Raw genomic sequence first — 20,903 nt, 5'->3', positions numbered from 1 at the left:
CCTGTATGCCGGCCTCAGAGAAAGAGATCCTCCCATGGGAAGTTGGCTCCACCTGCCCGTTGGCGGCCCCCAAGCGGCGGTCCTGATACGTGCAGCCCAGCGATGATGCGACAACTTTTGACCAGTCTGGCCCAAGTGTTCTCTCCAGCCCCACCATCGTCCTTGGGCCAGCGAGTGTTGAAAATTCCATCGCCAAGTGCCCTCTGGGCCTCGGCACCTGCATGGTCAATAAAAGAGCCGTTTCCTCATTCTCTGGGCCAGCTCACTCACGATGACCAGGCGCTGTAAGTCTTTCTGGTCAGGTGAATGTGAGTACCTCCCATTACCTCGTTCTCTGTCAAGAGACAGCTGACGTACAGGTAAGTGTGCTGGTCTCAGGGATCGCTTCCCTGCCCCAGTCACCATCCACCATTGCGGGCTTGTGGAGCAGTATGTCCCCCCTGGGCTGTCTTCCAGGAGGGGAGCCTGCTCTGCCTTGTCACAAACCACCTTGCCCGGGCAAGGTAAGTGCAGTCGTCCCCTTGGTGCCGCTGTCGTGGAGGCTGGAGACCTGGTTAGCGCTCTCCAGCCCCTCGCGGTGACTCATCAGGATGATTCGCCTCGGCTATGTGATCCAGTTTGCCAGATGCCCATTTAGGTTCAGTGGCATCCTCTCCACTACTGTGCGGGGCGAGGGTGCCGATGTCCTCCGGGCGGAGGTCGCCATCCTTATCTTGAATGTAACAATAGAGCCTATCCCCATAGCAGAGTTGCGCAAGGGCTTTTACAGCCCTTATTTATCATGCCCAAGAGAGGGGGAGGGTCGTGCCCAATCTTGGATCTGTGTGCCTTGAACAAAGCCTTACACGGGCTTCCGTTCAGGATGTCAACATCAGGATTGGTTCGCAACCATCGACCTGAAGGATGCGTACTTTCACGTATCGATCCTTCCTCAACATAGACCCTTTCTTCGGTTTGCCTTTGAGGGACGAACATACCAGCACAAGGTCCTCCCCTTCGGTCTTTCCCTTTCCCTCACGTCTTTCCCAAGGTCGCTGAGGCTGCCCTGGCCCCGCTGAGGGAAAAGGGCATACACATTCTCAATTATCTCAACGACTGGCTAATCCTAGCTCACTCACGAGATCTATTGTTTGCACATAGGGACCTTGTGCTTCAGCACCACGACTGACATTCAGGCAGAAGGTAGTGGTGCCAGTGAAAAAATTTCAGAGGCTCCTCGGGCATATGGCATCTTGCATATGCGACCGCTTCAGCACTGGCTACAGGTGGGCATGGCGCCAAGGCACCCAGCGTGTGACCATCACACCACAGTGCCGTCAGACTTTCAGCCCTTGGTCAGACCTAGCATTTCTATGGGCAGTTGTTTCTCTAAAGCAGATCTTAATGCACGTCATGGTCATGACAGAAACCTCAAACTCGGGCTGGGGCACCGTGGGCAACGGGCTGTCAGTGTAGGGACTCTAGACAGGGCCCCGACTCCAATGGCACATCAACTGCTTAGAGTTGCTGGTGGTACTGCTAGCTCTGAGGAGGCTTCGGTCGTTGATTCAGGGCAAGCATGTGTTGGTGCAGACCGACAACACAGCAACTGCAGTGTACATAAGACGCCAAGGAAGCGTACGCCCACGTCGCATGTCGCAACTCGTCTCCTCCTTTGGAGTCAGCAGATGTTGAAGTCTCTGTGAGGGGTGCTCCTTCCAAGCATCTTCAGCCATGCAGCGGACACGCTCTCATGACAGGTAACGCTCAGCTGGGTGTGGAAACTCCACCCTCATGTAGTCCAGCTGATTTGGGAGAGATTCGGGGAGGCGCAGGTAGACCTGGTCACCTTCCAAGAGTCCTCTAACTGCCCCCTTTCATACATCCTGTCCGAAGCCCCCCTCAGCACGGATGCCTTGGTGCACAGCTGGCCTCTGGGTCTACGCAAGTATGTGTTTCCTCCTGTGAGCCTCATTGCACAGACTCTGTATTTAGTCAGGGAGGACGAGCAGCAAGTCCTCTTCATTGCGCCATACTGGCCCAACCGGACTTGGTTCTCGGATCTGATGCTCCTGGCAGTAGTACCTCCCTGGAGCATTCCCCCTGAGGCAGGACCTTCTCACTCAGGGGCAGGGCACGCTCCAGCACCCACGGCCAGACCTCTGGAATCTCCACGTCTGGCTCCTGGATGGGACATGGAAGACCTAGCGGGTCTGCATCTTTTGTCCCTCCTGTCGCTGCGCTGAACCAGCTGCTGACATGGCCAGGACTCTCTATCGGCTCCTCAGCATAAATCTGAATGGGTGGTGCATGCCATCTCCTTTTATACCCGTATGTCCGGGGCGGAGCGTGGCATGCAAAATCTACTTGCCAATTCTCAATGACTGAGGCTCTCAAGATCGAACCCCTAGTGTCACTACATCGACACAACAGTTTCATCAGTAACCAAGACGTTACATAAGGTGAAGCTGCTTTTGCATTAATGCCAGACATATAATTTAATTATTATGAATAATCCTAACTTTTGATTTGTGTCTATCAGGTTCTGAATAAAAAGATTAATTACCACATTTAAAATATATATTTTTTTATTTTTACTGTATTTACATAAAAAATAACTATATTGTGATATATACCTTTAACATAATATAACATTACTCATACAGTAATTATGGCCATCCTGCACTACTCTAGCTCACATTGTATTCATTCTTCGATGTATTATTGCTCTGCTGTGGGGAAATTAGGAGATTTTTGTGAGTTTCCAGCTTAACATTTCATCACACCATCAGAAACATAAAAGAGAACATTAAACGAAAGTAGAGAATAAATTAACAGCCACATGCATTTGCCCATTCTTTAAACTTTTAATGTAAAATGGCCTAATTACTCATACATTATGAGACTCAAAGCTTGATATAGCATCTACTGGGATTGACTAAGGTGCCCAAGCAAATTGCCTTCCCCAATTTAACATCTGATTGTTAAAATTAATGAAGAATAACATTCAGCTCTGACTACTGTAAAATCCTCCAGTGACAACATTAGTTGGGAGATCTTGCCACACTTTCAGATATAAATAACACTTCAATGTTGGTGTTATTGTAAGATATTTCACCCTTTCATTAATAAATTCCAGTGCTTATGTTTTGTCTAATTTAAAGCACTAAAACCTAACAAAACATAACAAAAAGTTTACAGAATCCAAAATAGATAGCACCACCTAAGTTTGAGGAGTCTGTATGGTAGAGGTAGTTAAGTTCCCCCTGTCCCCCCGTCCCCTTAAAAAAATATTTATACAGTAATTTACTCCAAGCCTGTATTACTTTTTCTGTGTAACACAAAATGAGATGTTTGGCTAAATATTAGCCTCAGTCGCCATTCACTATCATCGCATATTTTTCTTTTCGCCATACATTGAAAATGAATGGTTACAGAGTCATACTGCCTAACATATCATTTTGTGTTTCACAGAAGTAAGAATGTCATGCAGGTTTGTATAATAAATGAGGGTGTTTAAATGGTGAGAATAATGAATATTCATTTTTAGTGAACTATCCATTTAAGCTGTTCAAGCTGAATTAATTGCAGATATTTAAAAAAAAAATGTGGAGAAAGGGACATTTCTTGTTGAGAAGAATAAGAAGACAATGGATTCATTTTAGATATGGTGTTTGCATTGCAAGCCCTACAATAAAGCAGTGCACATGAGCAGATGTTGCAGGGTTTGTCCCAATCTACTCATATTGCTCTTCCTGTGGAGCCGAGCAAAATACATGAAGTATCTGAATTTCCTGTGCCATTTTCTTTTTTATATATCTTAGCAGGCACTGATACTATGGCAGTCTCTCATCAGATGAAGGACTGCTTATCTTTAAAGAGTTGCAAAATACTGTAATCGAATGTCTCCAACTGGGAATGATTCTCCTCTGCACTGAGATGAGAACATGAACAAGAACTAAGTGAATCAAAAGAAAAGTTCAGGAAGTTTTTGTCATGCCAGCCTGATCTCATGAAATTTGCATGAAAATGGAAACTGCAAACCTTCACCATTTGGCTGCAGATTCCCAATGAAATGTCCAGCGGGTGGTGCCAAAATTGAGTGAAGTTATGTTAATCGGACAAGGTTTTTAAGATGAATATTAGCTGGATGCTTTAATGAGTAAAACATACCTTCCGAACCTAAAACTTTAACCTAAATCTAACTAAAAGTATCTTAAATGATAAATGGGAGGTGAAGAAAACAGACCTTAAAAGCATTTCTGACCAATCCTGTCTTAGTAACTGTTGCCTCTCCGCCGTTACTCTGACAAGCGCTTGCTTTTTTACAATGAGAGAGAGGATAATGTTTGTTTGGGTAGTTTTATGTGTGATTTTATCTAAATTATCCAAAAGATGTTATTTTTATTTTTTTGCTCTGCCACATGCAATCATGACATGAGGAACCTACAGATGATATATGCAGTGATTTTTTTATTCATTAAATAAATATTGAGAAGAGCATGCTATGGATTAAAGTGTGTCATTTCTCATTCCCAAATAAACATATAACATCAACGATGGCACCCTACATTTGCTCCAAGGTAAATGAATACATTTAATTACTTAAAATTAATGAATTTAGGTATTGATTAATGTCTTAGTAAATGTAAATGTAGTAAATGTAAATGTGAGTTCACATCATAAAAATGTATGTTTTTTGAGACGTTATAAGCAGTCTGAAAAGCCAAAACACTAATGTTATGAGGTTTGTAATTGCTATCAAATGACACTTTTCTCTTTTCAAGTGACTATGATAATCATTTGCCTCTATTCTGAACCACAGTCTGCATAGTTTTCATTCAAATTACTATGTAATTTTACAATTTCTTTTACAAAAAAACATCAGATAAATATGTCTTACAATTTCATCCAGGTATTAATATTATCCATTCTATTTGCGAGAATATTTTGCCAGAAACCACACCGTTCAAAGCAATCTCCCATTCATTCATATGGGGAGTTCTGCAGAGCTTGTCAGAACGAGCAACTGTAACCAAGGGGGGAGGAGAATAGCGATGTAAAATCATATTTCACCAGGAAACTGCAACAAAACAAAGAAAGTGGCACGTAAAACTCTAGAAAACTCAAAAAACATTGAGTTAAAGTAACGTTCATTTTTTGAGACTAGGTTTTCTCATGTCCTTTAAGTCTTTAAGGTCGATATGTTTTACAACTCTGTGATTTATCCTTATTAGTGATTGTATGGGCTTGCATACAATTTTAAAATTAGAACTTTTAAAATTAGAACCAAAAAGGGTTTTAATGAATATGCAAATAGATACAAACAAAAACTGTGCATCTCAAATCAAACAACTGAGGGTCACTCCGGCTGTCAAGTCAGTCCAATTACAAACTCATGTGGAAACACACCTCCCCGTTCTAGGAGATGTGATAAATGTAAACAAACATGGATATTCAGGACCACTGCCGTTGTTGTCACTGCTACTGTTTTCCAAGTCGAAAATGAAATGGGTCAAATGCATTTGGGTGCTGTCTTGGTTGGAAAGACAGAGAATGTGAAATGAGTTGAAGGTTAGTGGCAACAAAAGTTAAGCTCCACTTTGAGTGCTTGTTTACCATCTCCATTTCTTTGTGGTACAGTTTCATGGACTCACATGTTCAAAATTCATTGGCTGCTGACCATGGGATTTCATATTGAGTCATGGAACACCATACACTATGATATTTGCTTTATAGTCGGCTAGATGGAATCATTTAACTACAGTATATGTCCAATTTGATAAAAAAAATGTTGTCTCCAAGTAATTTAATAATCTCCGTCAGAACTTTGTGTTTGACCCAGTGCAGACTTCTTATGTTAGTGCATCTTGACCTTGTACATGAACTCACACTGGCTGTTTTCACACATAGTAAAATGTAAGATGCACTTCACAACTTCAGATAACACTGGTTTAAGTTCTTAAAAAATGTCTCATAAATTAGGCTTCATTTTCTTTAAGCAAAATATAATTTCTTGTTTATTTCTTTTTATTTGGCGGTCAAATATAACCCAGACATGTTCTTGACAGGCTTCATACTATTCACCCATATGCTTGTTTATCAGAATGCTTTAATGGCAGTTTAAGTAGTTTATTCTATGCTCACACTCTGCCATCATAGCATTAGACTGTAGTCTAATATTGCAGGAGTTTTCAGGACTGACTCTCAGCTAAGACTCATAAATGGAGACAAGGGCATTTATCTGAGCAGAGTAACAGGATTTGCCTGACCTTAAAATGTGCACGTCTTCCCAGTGTGGTCCACCAAAAGCCCTAGAACACTAATTCGGATGCCTGGCATCACTCCTGGAATACTTGAGATAAAATCCGAAAGAGAAACATACAGTTCTAAATACCCCTGTTCCCAGTCCATTGCTGAGACAATGTAAGGTAATGAACTGGTCTTAGGGAAAATCATCAGGGGAAAAAATGGATGTACACAAGCTTGAGTAATCGTTTTAAAGCAATTTGAGTGTTGCCCCTGAGAGAAGGACCGTGTTGTGATCAAATATGGCACAAAACCTTAAAAAAAAAAACTGTTGTTGATTTTTTCACTTCCCAAAATACATGGTTGAATAAAAAACTGAGAAAGGCAACAGAAAAAAATATAAATATACTCAAAATCAGGGATTTTAAAGTTAGAAATATCTGCCTCAAAATTCATGAAACATGTTCTGCTTTCACACAAATGCCACCAGGAACTTGGGAGTCCTTAGAGGTCAATGTTTGGGTCTTTAGCATGGTCCAATCAGTCCCTGCTGGTAAATGGCATATATTTTCCATTGACAGCAATTCAAAAGTATTCGTGTATTTTGACCAATTAATATTTGTTGCAAGAAAACAAATAAATCGCAAATGTGTCATAATATCATAGCAGTTTCACCCTGTGAATTTTGATCTGGATAGTTGCTAGTGATTGATTTTGAACTGTGAGAGTTCTTGTGGTGCCATCAGCTAATTAGCGTTGTCAGGACATCTGCAAGGCCGAAGTTAAGCCAAGGGTCAAATGTTTTTAGTCAGTTTTATCCCCGCTCTTTCAACCACCAGTCATATAAAGAGCACACAAGCTTGATGTCAATGGAGCAAGCACAGAGATTGTGAAAATGTGTATTTTCATCTGTTTCCCTCCCTTGCATCATTGCATTTTCTGACTGAACTTCAAGACATTTATCACACAAGTATGAGTTGTACATTAGACAATACTATTGTACCATTGTATTAATTACCAACACAAAATGCACAAGAAACACAATGTCTCAGGTCAATCTGTATTTTAAAGCAGCCCTGTGAGGCTCATAAGGACTTGTAGGGCAAAGATATAAGGCTCACTTTGATGTTCTCTTGGTAGATGACCCAGTAATCAGCCATGTAGTGTCAAAAAATTTGTCATGTCCTTAGATGTAATATAGCTGTTCACTCACCCATAACTCGTAATCTCTCTGCACCAACTACCACCTCATGGTCATCAGCAGAGAACAACAGTTTCCCTGAACTTGATTTTACCTCCAACATTTTGCCCCGTGCGTGAACTCCACGAGAGCCTGTGCCAAAGTCAAACAATAGAATGATTTAATTGCAGTTCAGTGTTTTTACAGTTGAACATAATATTGTCCTTTTAATTATGCTGGACATTTTCTCTTTTAACTATATACTGTATGTTGTCCTAGATATCTGTGACAATACACAAAACCCAGTAATCAGCCATCTGTGAGCATGTCACACTAAATTATTTAATTAAACAGTGAAATAAATATTTTACAATTCCCGAAATTTGTCACAGATTGGACAGTGTGGCTATCCACAGACATATTTTTCACAGACATGCAACATCACTCTGTCAAAGTGGTGTAGACATAGAAGAAATAATTCATTTCAGTAGACGTCTACTGGTGTAATTCAGGCAAATACATTTTGCCTAAGTTTTACTTAGGGTGCTTTCACACTAGCACTTTTGATGTGCACCCAGGGTCAAATGACGTCAAATTTCGGTTTGTTTGGATAATGTGAACACTGTTTTCTAAACTCGGGAAACACACCCATGTCTGCTTGAAAAGGTGGTCTGGGATAGGGTTCATGTGAACTCTGGTATGGTCTGCTGCAAACATGAACGCAATTGCACCAAATTGCGGAAGTGAACCGCTAGTGATGATGTATAATTTTAGTCTTTGCAGGCTTGTGATCGCAATTATTATGGTATAATGCATTTCTCATACCTACTTGTGTCCAAATACACCGCCTTCAGACAGCAGCTCGCATTCAACAAATCCGCATCCAAGGGCTCGCGGAAGAGAAACGCAAACATGCATTGCACTTTCAATGCATCCGCGGACACAAACACAAGTGTTGTTCTGTGCGTGTAAAGTTTTCGTGGAAAATCCAGAGACAAACTTTAATATTTCACTTAAAACAGTGACGTCTACTTGAGTTGTTACCTAGTTACAGTGGTAAACAGCTGCTACTCATACGTATGTTGATGATGTAATCGGACCGCGGTTCGGACCCAAATAATATGACGTGAACAGAGACCAGCGCGCGCACTGGGAGGTGGAGGAAACAAACTCATGTTCGGTCCAAGCAATCGAACCAGGTGTGAAAGCACCCTTAATTACTTTTCTTACCAACTGAAACACATTATACTTTTGTGATGAGAAGGAGGGTGGAGCCGGGCCGTGAGTGCACATGGGCTAATCAGCCAAAGAGAGGGATAAGACTGAGCCGGATACAGCAGTTCGGGAGAGAGAGAGAGCCACACGCAGCTGCCGTGTGTGTTTATGTTTGTGTCTTTTTAAGTTTTCACTAAACATCAGCCAGTTCCCACCTCCTTGCACGTTTTAACCTTGTTACAACTTGCAAATTAAATTAATGAAACACATTACTGTTCTTGCACCTCCATTTTATTTCAGTTTTGTATACAGTTGTTCTAACTCAGTAACTCAAGTAGAAGTCACTTAACTGGTCCATTTAAGGCTAAATTACTTTTATTAAAATATGGTCTTCCTATTACGCTATTAGCCAGGACTTAATAGTACATGCATCAATGCACATACAATTACTGTTCTGTAATGAAGTCTCTAGTCACAGTTATAAAGGCTAGATCATGAGACAATACTAACAACCAAGCTATCAAAGAAGCCTTTAACTCTTTCAAAGTAGTCATTTAATCATCTGTCCCTTAAAGTCTAGTATTAGCTGCCTGGCTTAATTTTCCTTCAGCGGGTTGACTGGTCTATAGTTGCCCCTTGATTTTAGTGAATATTTTATTTCATGCTATCTACTCTAATATAACTGGCAACAGACGGGGCAGGAAATATTTTTTTCCCCCAATTCCCAGTCTGTAAAATCTGAGCCGAACAGAACAATCGCAATTAACATTTAATGGGCTGGATTAGGGTTTTAAAAGATAAAAAGTCTATTTATATTGTATATGGGAAAGTCTGTTTGTAATTGGGTGTTTCTTCAAGTATGGGCAGTTTTGGTCCTGTGGACTTGGAGAAAATAAACTTTTAAAATACACTTTTCATGGTCTCACATGTTTATTTCATTTGTTCACTTATAATATCCAATAGTAGGTATGTGTCTTTTTTGTTGTTTTAAATTTCCAGAATTTTCACCAAATTTCATTTCCAGCACATCTCAATGTATGCATTGTCTTTGACAGCATTCTCTGTTAGAAATGATGGCAAATGATGGTAATGTAAATTCCTTTGTCTTGCCATTTTATAGCTGGCATTTTATGTGTCTTAAATACAGACAATTAAATAATATTTTTCTTTGCACATCAAGTTTCATATTTCATTTCAAGTACATGACATGACATGGTTGTCTCATTGGTATCATTGGCAATTTAAAAAAAAAATTATAATACAAAATTAAGACATGCTAAAAGGTTTCCAAAACAGTTTTAACATGCCCCCTCACACAAATGTTGAAATCTGTTCTTTTTCTTACAAATCAACCCCTTGAGAACAATTAATTTGTGTGCTTACCTGCAACAAGTTGAGAAACTAATTGCTTCTTCTCATTAAGGATGTTGACAGAGACATTCTTTGATGATTGCAGAAACAATGGACTGCCCTGACATGAAAGAGAGGAGTTAAAATATAAATAAATACACATATTTTCTTTACATTTTTTGTGACTAATGTAAATGGTTAGTTACTCAAAAATGATTACTTATAAATGCCAATTCTGTCTTCATCAAGCCTGTATGACTTTCTTTTGTGAAACACATTTACTCACATAAGGCTGAATAAATTATGTCAGTTATTCAATTTATGGGCAAACTATCCCTTTAAGACAATATCTTGAGTCTTGAGATGTACTCACAAATGGTAAGCATTTGTGAATCCACCCTCAGGCAAGGTACTGTGCAAACACCAACAAAGATTTCACTCTGTGCACAGGGACTGATCATAACTGAACACATGTCTGGGGTGATTTAGGAGCTGAGCAGATGGTCTCCTTCAAGAATCATGCATTTTAAATCCGCATATTTCAAATGAAGCATTCAGCCGCACGCAGCTGAAAATAGTATATACATATACGATACTTAAACTCTACACGAAATTGCATTCACAACTAATTTTACTTCTGTAATGTGACAAAAATCATTTTAGAGGAGGGCAAATAATTTTATTTTGATGTAAAAGTTTACAAATACAAACGTATTTTCTAGATCAATTTGGATTTCATATTGAAATATATAAATAGTATTTCACTAATAAGGGCCTTTTCTGCAAATCATAGATACAGAGTCTCAATCTCCAGATAAATATTTCATGCTTCAACTGACTTTTTAATTAAAGATGTTCAGATGGAAGTTGTAAGTGCAATACGATTGTGCATATGCAATTGCATATTAGAATCTGGAGATATCTGTATAATGTAAATTATGCATTGTATTTGTACAGCTCTGTTTTTACTCAAGTGTCAAATGCTTCCTTTGTAGATGTGCATGATTATTTTGAGAACATATGTTTTTTTTAAAATTGGGTAATTGTCTATAAAGCTGTGTGTTGTGGCTAATTAAGTGGAACGCGAACTTCCATGAGCTTCCAAATCTGTCATAAGCTAAACTGTCCAATATACTACTGGCAACACAAAGTCTTGAATTTCACATGACGGATTCTATGCAGCCCTAAGTGGAGATAATGTGTCAGTCTATAAACCTTTCTGTAATGAAAGTCATTAAACTGAGGAAATATAATTAAACAAATTGATATCTTAAGATTAGAGCTGTCAAAAGTAACTTGTTAATGCATGCGATTAATTTAAAATGTTTCATGTGTTAATTTCTCTTTAACTTGATTAACACATTGTAACATATGACATTAGGTCCCGACATTTTATTCAGGTCCGTGTGAATTCTGAACACTGGTTGGAGTAGGAAAGAACCTTTGCTATGTGTACGGGGACATAATTACACTGATGCACACACCTCAAACACACACAACACCTATTCCGTATCAGTGAACAAGTGATGGGGAAAATGACCGTTTAAAGCTATTTGTTGTACAGAACAAACCTAGATGAGACTTGTGACAGAAACCAAGTAATTTGCAGCCTCTGTGCGGTGCAATTTAATTACCACAGAAACACATCAAGTCTTAACTATCACCTAAATGCCAATTCAGATCAAGTATCTTTACATGGACAGTGCCAACGACAAAAAGCAGAACAAGATGTCTGCAGCGCTTTTCATGTGGAGTTCAAAGCTGCTCTTAACTATGAAATTGATGCCCTGATGCAAATCATGAGTGTGGCTTCACAATTGCTATAGCAAAGAGGATAGCCACACTCTATCATCCAATTCATATACTGGAGGTGGAGGATGAGCGTTTTAGAGATTTTATGCGCATTGCAAAGAATATGAAACTTATGGGGAGAGTTTTTTCAATTTGTTAACCTCCCACTTAGAATTTTGCCATTCAAATAAAGTCAACATTTGATGTTACTTGAATTTGTGCTATTTTAGTGCATTTCTATCTTTATATTGTGGAAGGCTTTGTTTGGAAAATGGTAATAAAGCATTATATTGGTGCATATTGTTTTGTTTTCTTTCCTAAGAAGGAAATAAATGCATTTTGACAGGAAAATAAGTATATATGGAGTCAAATTTAAGCACTTTAAAAAATCTGCGATTAATCACCATTAACTATGAAAATTATGTGATTAATCACAATTAAAAAAAATAATAATAAATTGTGGACACGGACCCTTAGTAACTGATTTAGGAAACACAGGCAACAAAATATATTTAGAAATACATATTAGGATAAATATATTAAAATCATAAATTATAATAGTGTCACATTCAGAGTTGTCTTTTGTTTGTGTACTTTTATTTTGAAATTCTTGTTAAGTTCCTGTTCCCTAGTCATGTGATGTCCTGTTTTCCCTCCGTGTTCATGTGTCTTGCTTTCACTGGTTCATTGTTTGATTACTTTGTTATCAGTTCTAGTTTGTTATTGGTTTTAGTTCATTGCCTTGTTATCTTGTTTAGAGTTCTGTTTTTAATTGGCTTATGTTTCCCCTTGTCCATGTATTTAAGCCCTCTTGTTTGCCATTGTCTGTTGTCTAGTATTGATACTAGCTTGTATAACCTAGCTCTAGTTTTGATGTTAGCCTGTGTAACTTAGGTCTAGTTATGATGTAAGTTTGTGTGAAATAGCTATAGTCATGTCTAGTTCATAGTCTAGTTCCTGTTTCAAGTTTTGTCTAGTTTAGTCCATGTGTCTACTTCCTGTTGACAGTTTTTGATAGGGTTCCTGGTATTATCTTCGTTTTGGCAATAAATCTGCACTTGGGTCCTACACAACGTCTTCGTCATTGCCTTTGTCAGCTACACAGCGTTACAAATAGATAGGCCTATATTAAAATGCAAAATATATTTTATTCAGGATTCTCCCATTTTCCCACAACTTGTAAACAAACAAAAAAATGCCTGATGAACAAATATGCAGAAAAACATGTAATGCCGTTTTGGAGCATAATAATAATTATAATACTAATAGAAAGATTACAGGGGAAAGGCCCTCTGTCATTTTGTTCTCCCGCTTTATGATAACATTAATACTACTTGTTTTATACTGTTTTGAACTTACATCTCAATACTTTTTTCAAACTTTCACACAATATACGTACGTTGAGATTAAAGACTTTTTGATTTCATTTTTGGGACACACTGTTTGTCTCGCACATCCACAAGTGTCTCACTGACTTGTGTCTGACTAGCAAATTTCTAAAAACTTAAAAATGTTTAGAAGGTGCTGACCACATAAGGGCTATGACTCCGCTAGTGATCGCATTTCATGCCGTTATAGTGCTTATGGGTGATACTTCACTTGTTGAGATTCGATGATTATTAAATTCCAACATACAATGCAAATGGCATGTTAAACGTCCCATCCCGCACACACCTGAGTGAATGAGCAAGCGAGAGAGAGAGAGAGAGAGTCCAAGAGAGAGGGAACAGCGTTAATTCCAGTCAGATTTGAGAAAATCCCATTAAATAGAATGAAATTTAATGATTTCAAATTCAATGCAATACTACATTTAAGAAATAACAGATATAAACATTGTTATTATTTAATCAGATTATTTAAATTGAGACCAAGGCCAGATGTGTGGAGGGAGAAACAGCAGCAGTAAGTTTAGCAGCCGCCTCTCCCACTTGACGCACATAAGTTATGAGTCATAACTATCAAAAAACTGTTTATTCAAAAACCCAACAACCTAATGAACCTGCGATTACATGAGACTTATAGTTATCTGCTTTTGACTTCAAAAGATGTAAACAGCTAACAGCTTTGAGAACAACACTTGCGCACATGTTATAAGCTGGTAATAATGTCAGTAAAGTTTACATGCAAAGTGATATGGGGGAAGAGGGAAAAAACATTACGTGTGCCAATCAATTTTTGCTTAAGCCACTAAATAATACTGGATTATGTACATATGTATATTTGTAAAACCAGAGGTCAGGTTCCTCTTGAGTGTTGTTTTTTTCCATCACTTAATTACATTGAAAGGAGTTTACAGTGACTTCAGCTTGTTCACAGGGGCTTTCAAACAACAAGGCATGATTTTCTATGAAGCTGCTTTGAAACTATGTGTATTGTGAAAAGTGCAATCAAATATAAATGAGTGTAGATGTGGCAGGCAGGGCGATTATTGCTTTTGTCATTGTATATGCCATTCCAGCCAGTGGGGATTTCTTTAAGACTGCAAGGGAAGCTCAGCTTCCCCTATAATGTCAAAAAAATAATGGTCAAATATGTACTATTGTGTAAACAATTTATTGACTAAAAATGCTTTAGAACACGTTCATCTCGAAGACGAGTTCGTTCAGAATCAGCTACATTACATATAGCAGGTCGGCTGACTCGATTTACTTCTCATACATCCCGTAGCGTCAGTGCATTTCCCTGTTGAAGCCGAGCGTCCATTGACTTCAATGGGGCTGCTCTGAACAGTTTTTTTCAGTGCTCCGAAAATAGACGGTCATTGGATAAATGCTGCGATTATGTCCGCCCACGGACGCTCAGCGTCTCTGGGGGTGAATGAGGAGTGGGCTGGCCCGGACTCCGGGCTTCAGCGTGATGATTGGAGGATCTGTCGAAAGACTGCATCTCCTTTTGATTGACAGCGAATCTGTACTATAAGAAGTCACTGAAGCTATTTCGCGCTCAGTCCCATCGCGGATTTCTCAAGTGTAGTCGAAAGACAAACTGCTGCAACCTATTTCTTTATATTTGTTTGGCGAAATTGCTAGTCAATTTGCATAATACATTTCACACAATTATACATCACATTCCTTGTTTCAGTTTTACCAAGTTTAATATATTTTGTTTTAGAGCGTTCGTTCGTTCGTTCATTCGTTCATTCATTCATTCATACAGTAGGCTAGGCTAGCGTCGTACGGGTGAAACTGCGCACGATGGCAGACGGTGCTAATATTGTCGACCTGAATTTGGCGAAGCCATTTGAAAGTCTTCCTTACGAGGAAAAAATTAGAATTAAACAGCAGGGCAGATCAACACCTAAGATTGATTTAGTGCAAAAAATAGGGTAAATAAGTTTATAATGTAGGCCGAAAATGAGCTTCCCCTCTTTGAAAGACCAGCAGCCGCCACTGATTCCAGCCTATTATCTGCGTCCCTGGGCTATAAAAGCCGCAACGTCTATGTTGCTTGTTATGCGTCACCTTTTGAACTGCTGCGTCGTTAACGCGCTTTCGTCACCACTTCCGGGAAACCGGATGAGAGCACCCGAGCCGGTAAGGAAAATACACTGCTAGTTTGTAGGCCATGAAGCGTATTTAGTTATGGAATGCGCGTCTTGATTAATGTGTATTTTTAGAGACGCTGATTTGTGTTGGAGAGCATGCTGCTGTCTCTCCCGTTGTATGAGCTTGTTTCTATGTGGTCGCTGTTTGCGTGAACTGGAGGAGGACCCTGGAGACGGTAGGGAGAATGGGTTGTTAATCTCTCACTAATCGTTCTTAGTGGTATGAGGTGCGTGTTCCTGAAGCGCTGGTCTGTACTTAATGTTGCTTAATCTACTCCCTTTCTCAGCTGTGAGAATTTGATGTCATAAATGCTGTTTCTCTACTCTGTTCTTAACCAGTGAAAGCTACGGTTTCACTGTCTTTTGGTAAACCATTCACTAAACTTCTCGACGATTGGTATGTATTAATTGAGTATACACACATTGGTTTAGGAGGGAACCAAGTTGACAGTGTAACAATCTCATTTTTGCTTCTAGGTTTGTGAAGGTCCATATCTGCATTCCAGTCAGGGTGCTTCGCGTTTTATCACGGCTGCAGTGCTGTTCTGTTTCCAAGAAAATTTGAGTTTATTGTTTTGTTTTTGTTTTTCAACTGTTTTGTTTTCTTTGTTTGTAGTGGACCTTTTTTTGACTTTTAGGATCTTTCCTGGAGATCTGAAATGTCTATTGTTTCCTTTAGTTTTACTTAATTTTTCCCTATTGCATTATATTTGTTTATTTGAACTGTTATTTTGTATAAGTTGCTTTTTCTTCATTTCTTTTTAAATATAATTGTTTATTTTTGGTTGCCATTTGTCTTTGCTTTAAGCAACTGGTTATTTACCTCACTTAGTGGCAAACATTTATTTTTCTTTATTTGGGTTTGATTAAGAGTTGTATACGCAACCCATAATAAGTGATTATTTATTTTGATCATCTTTTTGTGTGTTGGCAGGACTTGAGCACTGGGGCAGAGGACGGGCTTATTGTGTGTGTGTGTGTGTGTGTGTGTGTGTGTGTGTGTGTGTGTCATTTGCGGGTGGTGTGGCCTCGTCCTTGGCCCTGATTTTCTTGATCAGTAGGGGCCGGTTGATCTGTAACAAAATGCTCCATAACCAGTTTTACTATCGTTCTCTTTTTAAGAAATGTCAATAAAGTATATTTTTGTATGATGACAATGTCTCTTGACTCATATCGGTGATGCGGACCTGTGTATGCCTTCTGTAGGGGCTAGTGTTAATTCTTTGGGTGAAATTCCCAGGGTGGCGTAGTTGGAGTGTAAATGGTACATCTTATTAATTTATTCTAATTCTTTAGGAAACCCCCTTTACTGCCCTCGTATCACCCGCCACATACACAAACTTATTTTCTCTAGAAAAACATGAAAATTCTGAGTTCATATTAGTTTTTCTCAATAATTAAAGTTACATAGCTGTTTTTTGTCACTTTTGTGGCATTTATGATTGAAAAGACATTTATGTTGAATCCTTGAATAAGTTTGAGCGAAACATTTGTGGGAAATTTGTGCATCGTTACATTTATATGTTTATGTTTTAAAAATCATTTTTAAATTGTTTGATGTGCAACGCTTTTTGTCAACTTTTGATGCTTTTAAATGTGCTGGGAAACAAGAACGAATATATATATAAATGCCCCAATCAGCTTTCATTTAAATGACACAGAACGGGACCTACCACATAATTTTTTTTTTTTTTCATTTGGGGAGTCCAGAACCTTATTTCGAACACTGACACTATCTTTTCATTTAATTCTTGGAGTGTGTCTTTATTCCTGCTGCAGTGAATGGGAGTTTCCTCTCAACTCCAATCCCAGTAGGCCATTGCAATTCACCTCACCTCATCTCCTCTCTCTCTCTCTCTCTCACTGTCTTTCACTCTCTCCACTCTCGCTCATGCTCGACAGATGAGATAACACCAGCACCCTACACATTATCAAGCCATCCATCCACTGCAGACACAGTGAAATTATTACGCCTGTACAAGAAGGAGAATGTATATCCTCCATCCTATTGCCCCGACAGGCCCTGTCGTGCACTTACTGGTCTTGACTGGATTTCTTTGGCATACAGCGGCTGAAGGAATTCTGAATCACCCTCCAATTTCAGGCCTCTCTCAGTGATACGCAGGTGACCCATGCCATCCTTTGGAAAGAGTTGGACAAAAAGAAAGGGAGATAAAATCAGGTTAATTACATAAAGAAGGTATTTTGTAATAATAATGTTCCATTGTAACATTTTCAGAAAAGCATTAATCATGCGGTGTACTGCAAAATTTGGGGGCCTCCGTGGGAACATATTTTCAGCACAGAAAAGGCAAAATAACAAGAAAAGTATTGAAGAGAGGACTAAATGGCCCCAAAACCACATCACTGCCTGGAGGCAGATTTATATACAGTATTTATTTATGTATATGCACATGCTTATTACATGCATAATTTGTACTATATTCAAGTACTTACATTGATATGTAGAACGAGTGCTAAAACGGTACCGTCACTTTAAGAATGGTAGCAGTTCAGTGAGGGTCTGACAGTTTTTGGTTGAGCAGATTTTAATGAGACTGGAGTTAAATGTCTCTATCGCATCCGTGCTGTGTGTGATTAGAGTCAAATGTTCCTTTTTTTTCCATCAACAACTGATGGTTAAGAACAGAAAGGATATTAAAAGAGACATTATTCAATGACAAATGCATTGCGTGGATCTTCTCTTTGGACACACATTACATGGAAAAAGTCAAACAAAACTTTAACTTTAAACATGTAGTAAAAGTGCTCAATTTTGCTTAAAGTAAAATATTTTAAGAAACAATACCGGGATCATTATAATGAAGGTTGTACATAATCCAAAAATCTATATTTTTACCCAACCCAAATTTCATTTATTTTTTCATTTTAAAGCCATACATTTTGTTTTAAGGGTTCAACGTAGCAAAATCCAATTATTTTTGCATACTCCGTGGCAGTGTATGTGAGTGGAACGAAGTGGGAGCGGAGCAAAGTGGAGCGGTATGAATTTGCCTGGTGCGAGGAGCGAGTTTAAAAACAAATTGGATCGTCATTGTTTTCTCTCACTCCAAGAGCGCTCCACTAACACTCCATCACGGGCAAAACACCTGCTAACAGACCTTAATGCAATAATTCACCACATGTTAAGCAGTGTTAAAGACTATTGGAATGAAGGAAAGATGGAATTTCTGATATAACCAGAAAGAATACACTAATTTAAAATCTAGAAGCACTTGGTAATATTCGATCTCCAGCGCGAAGGCTACTTTCACTTTCTGGTTTCACGCTCCTTATTATTGAGATAAGCTTGTGGTAAAGCTTGACTTAACTACATGCTTGTGTTTCGTCTCTTTATTCTTACGTCAACTGGCATAGTGAATATTAATGACTGGATGGCGAAGAAGAACAGAGTGGGCAGGTGATTGCCAAGATCAAATGTTTGTTGTCAAATCCTAAAAGACGTGTCCAAAAACCACGATGATAATCCGTTCACATGTGGAGAGACGATCTAAAGGTCAGTAATACATATCTCCCCTATTAAATACTTTGAATAATCATATCAACATTAGAATCGAATGTATCTCATTCTTATCTGTATGTTATTATGTCCCGCACGCAATAAATAGAACTGAACTTTTAACAACGTAAAACAACTGAACTAATTAGTCAGTTAATTAGGTAATATTGCCATCTAAATATATTTCAGAGCCGTAGGATAATTTATGCTTTATACATTTGATGATGAAGAAGCTCAGCAAGTGGAAATAGAGGAAGATTTAAAATCTTAAACATTTTAAATGTTAGTATTTAAAAAATGGAACTATGTATTAGTCATAGTTTTTTTTTTTTTAATTCACAGAATTATAGGTCAATGTTAATTAAAGGAACTGCAATAATAGAAAATAATAGGCCTAATCATTATTTTCTTTTATTAATTTGATTTAATTGTTTTGTTTTTGTTCTGGTAATTTATATATAGGCCTATATATATTTTTTTTGGTAATTTATATTTTTTATGTAATGTTTTTTTGTTCTGGTAATTTATATATATTTCTTTGTTTGGTCATTTATATTTTTAATTTAATGTTTGTTTGTTTGTTTGCATCTAGCAATTAATTTAATTGATCAAAGCCAGAGAATGCTGCCGATAAGTTTCAAAATTAAGCTATAAAAATAATTTAATTTAGCCTTGGGCCAATGTTAGTGTTCTAATAAAGCACATTGTAGCTTTTCTTCTAGTATTGTTAATTAATTTTTTTATTTATAAAACACCTTCTGCATGGAAGGTTGTGATATTAACAAGCATTCTGAAAAAACTTTACAGTGGAGAGGTAGTGAGGCGCTATTTTTGCCATGGAGCGAACATGGAGCAGGGTTTCTCTAATCCAGGAGTGCGGAGTGAGCGAGGAGCGGGAAATGAACAACCTGGAGTTGAGCTGGAGCGGAGTGGTTAAAGAATGCTTTGAGTGCGGAGGGGAAATTGTTGCTGCTCCACTCCACTTACATACTGTGCTCCATGGAACCTGCTTTTGTACCCCCAGTTGGGAATCGCTGATCTTCTGCACTCTTAACTAACTAAACAATCAAGTGATTAACCAAATTAAATCACACATATTATACATCGATTAGCTTGCAAATATAATCTTACCAAGATAAAAGCCATGTTTGATGCAAAAAGATTTAACAATCCTTTAGCATGTTATGTAAGCCAACTCTTTGTGTACCCACAGCATTAAACCCACTTCAGAAAACATTTAGCTAATGAAGATCAAGAGCCAGGAATCCCTCATGGACTCTGATGATTTATTCCACACATCTCCCACACTCATACAAACCATCTATCTCCATTCCATGTGACTTAGCTTCAAATGCATGAAAATGTGTTTTGATACAGGGTCCCAAAGGCTCAACTTGCTATTTAATTTACTCTTTACTCTTATGGTAAAAACGCTGTAAACCTGGGTGCTTTAAAGTCAAAAGCATTTGCTGTAGATTATTTGACACTTCTTGTCCCTAATATGTTCTCGCCATCATATTTCATATATGATTCACATCAATGTATCAGGCTGCCCATTACAACTGCATCCTGCTTTGGTCTGTTGGCCATTTTCTCTGCTCAGCTGTACTGGTGCACAAGCAACCGAATTAGCAAAGCAAATAAAAGATGAAATCACAACAAAAAAAGCCAAAATACAACGTAAAAGCCACCACACACCGGAAATAAGCCATAACACAATGAAATTAAGCCTCAAATGATGGAAAAGCCACAGCACAACAGATATAAGTCACAACGGAATTAAGCCACAACACCACAGAATCAAGACACACAATGAAATTAAGCCACAACACAACAGAATCAAGACACACAATGAAATTAAGCCACAACACAACAGAATCAAGACACACAATGAAATTAAGCCACAACACAACAGAATCAAGACACACAATGAAATTAAGCCACAACACAACAGAATCAAGACACACAATGAAATTAAGCCTCAACACAACAGAATCAAGACACACAATGAAATTAAGCCACATCACAATAGAAAACCCACAGTACAATGGAAAAAGACAAAACACAACATAATT

The 20,903-nt window shown here is 38.4% G+C and overlaps 1 protein-coding gene across 3 annotated transcripts in view; it reads right to left on the bottom strand.

The window, feature by feature from the left end:
- Positions 1-20,903, bottom strand: part of LOC127628164 (delta-sarcoglycan-like) — a 318,609-nt gene that overhangs the window by 45,681 nt on the left and 252,025 nt on the right. For all 3 annotated transcript variants that reach the window (XM_052104887.1, XM_052104886.1, XM_052104889.1), the window contains exons 3-5: positions 17,347-17,448; positions 10,007-10,094; positions 7,442-7,561 (exon numbers count right to left, since the gene is read on the bottom strand). In XM_052104887.1, coding sequence (XP_051960847.1) covers positions 7,442-7,561; positions 10,007-10,094; positions 17,347-17,448 — 310 coding nt within the window. The remainder of the gene's footprint in view (positions 1-7,441; positions 7,562-10,006; positions 10,095-17,346; positions 17,449-20,903) is intronic.

Source organism: Xyrauchen texanus, chromosome 34 (assembly GCF_025860055.1).
Source record: "Xyrauchen texanus isolate HMW12.3.18 chromosome 34, RBS_HiC_50CHRs, whole genome shotgun sequence".
Lineage (NCBI taxonomy): Eukaryota > Metazoa > Chordata > Actinopteri > Cypriniformes > Catostomidae > Xyrauchen > Xyrauchen texanus.
Note: the sequence above shows the minus strand (reverse complement) of the source record. Positions and strands in the feature narration are given on the sequence as shown.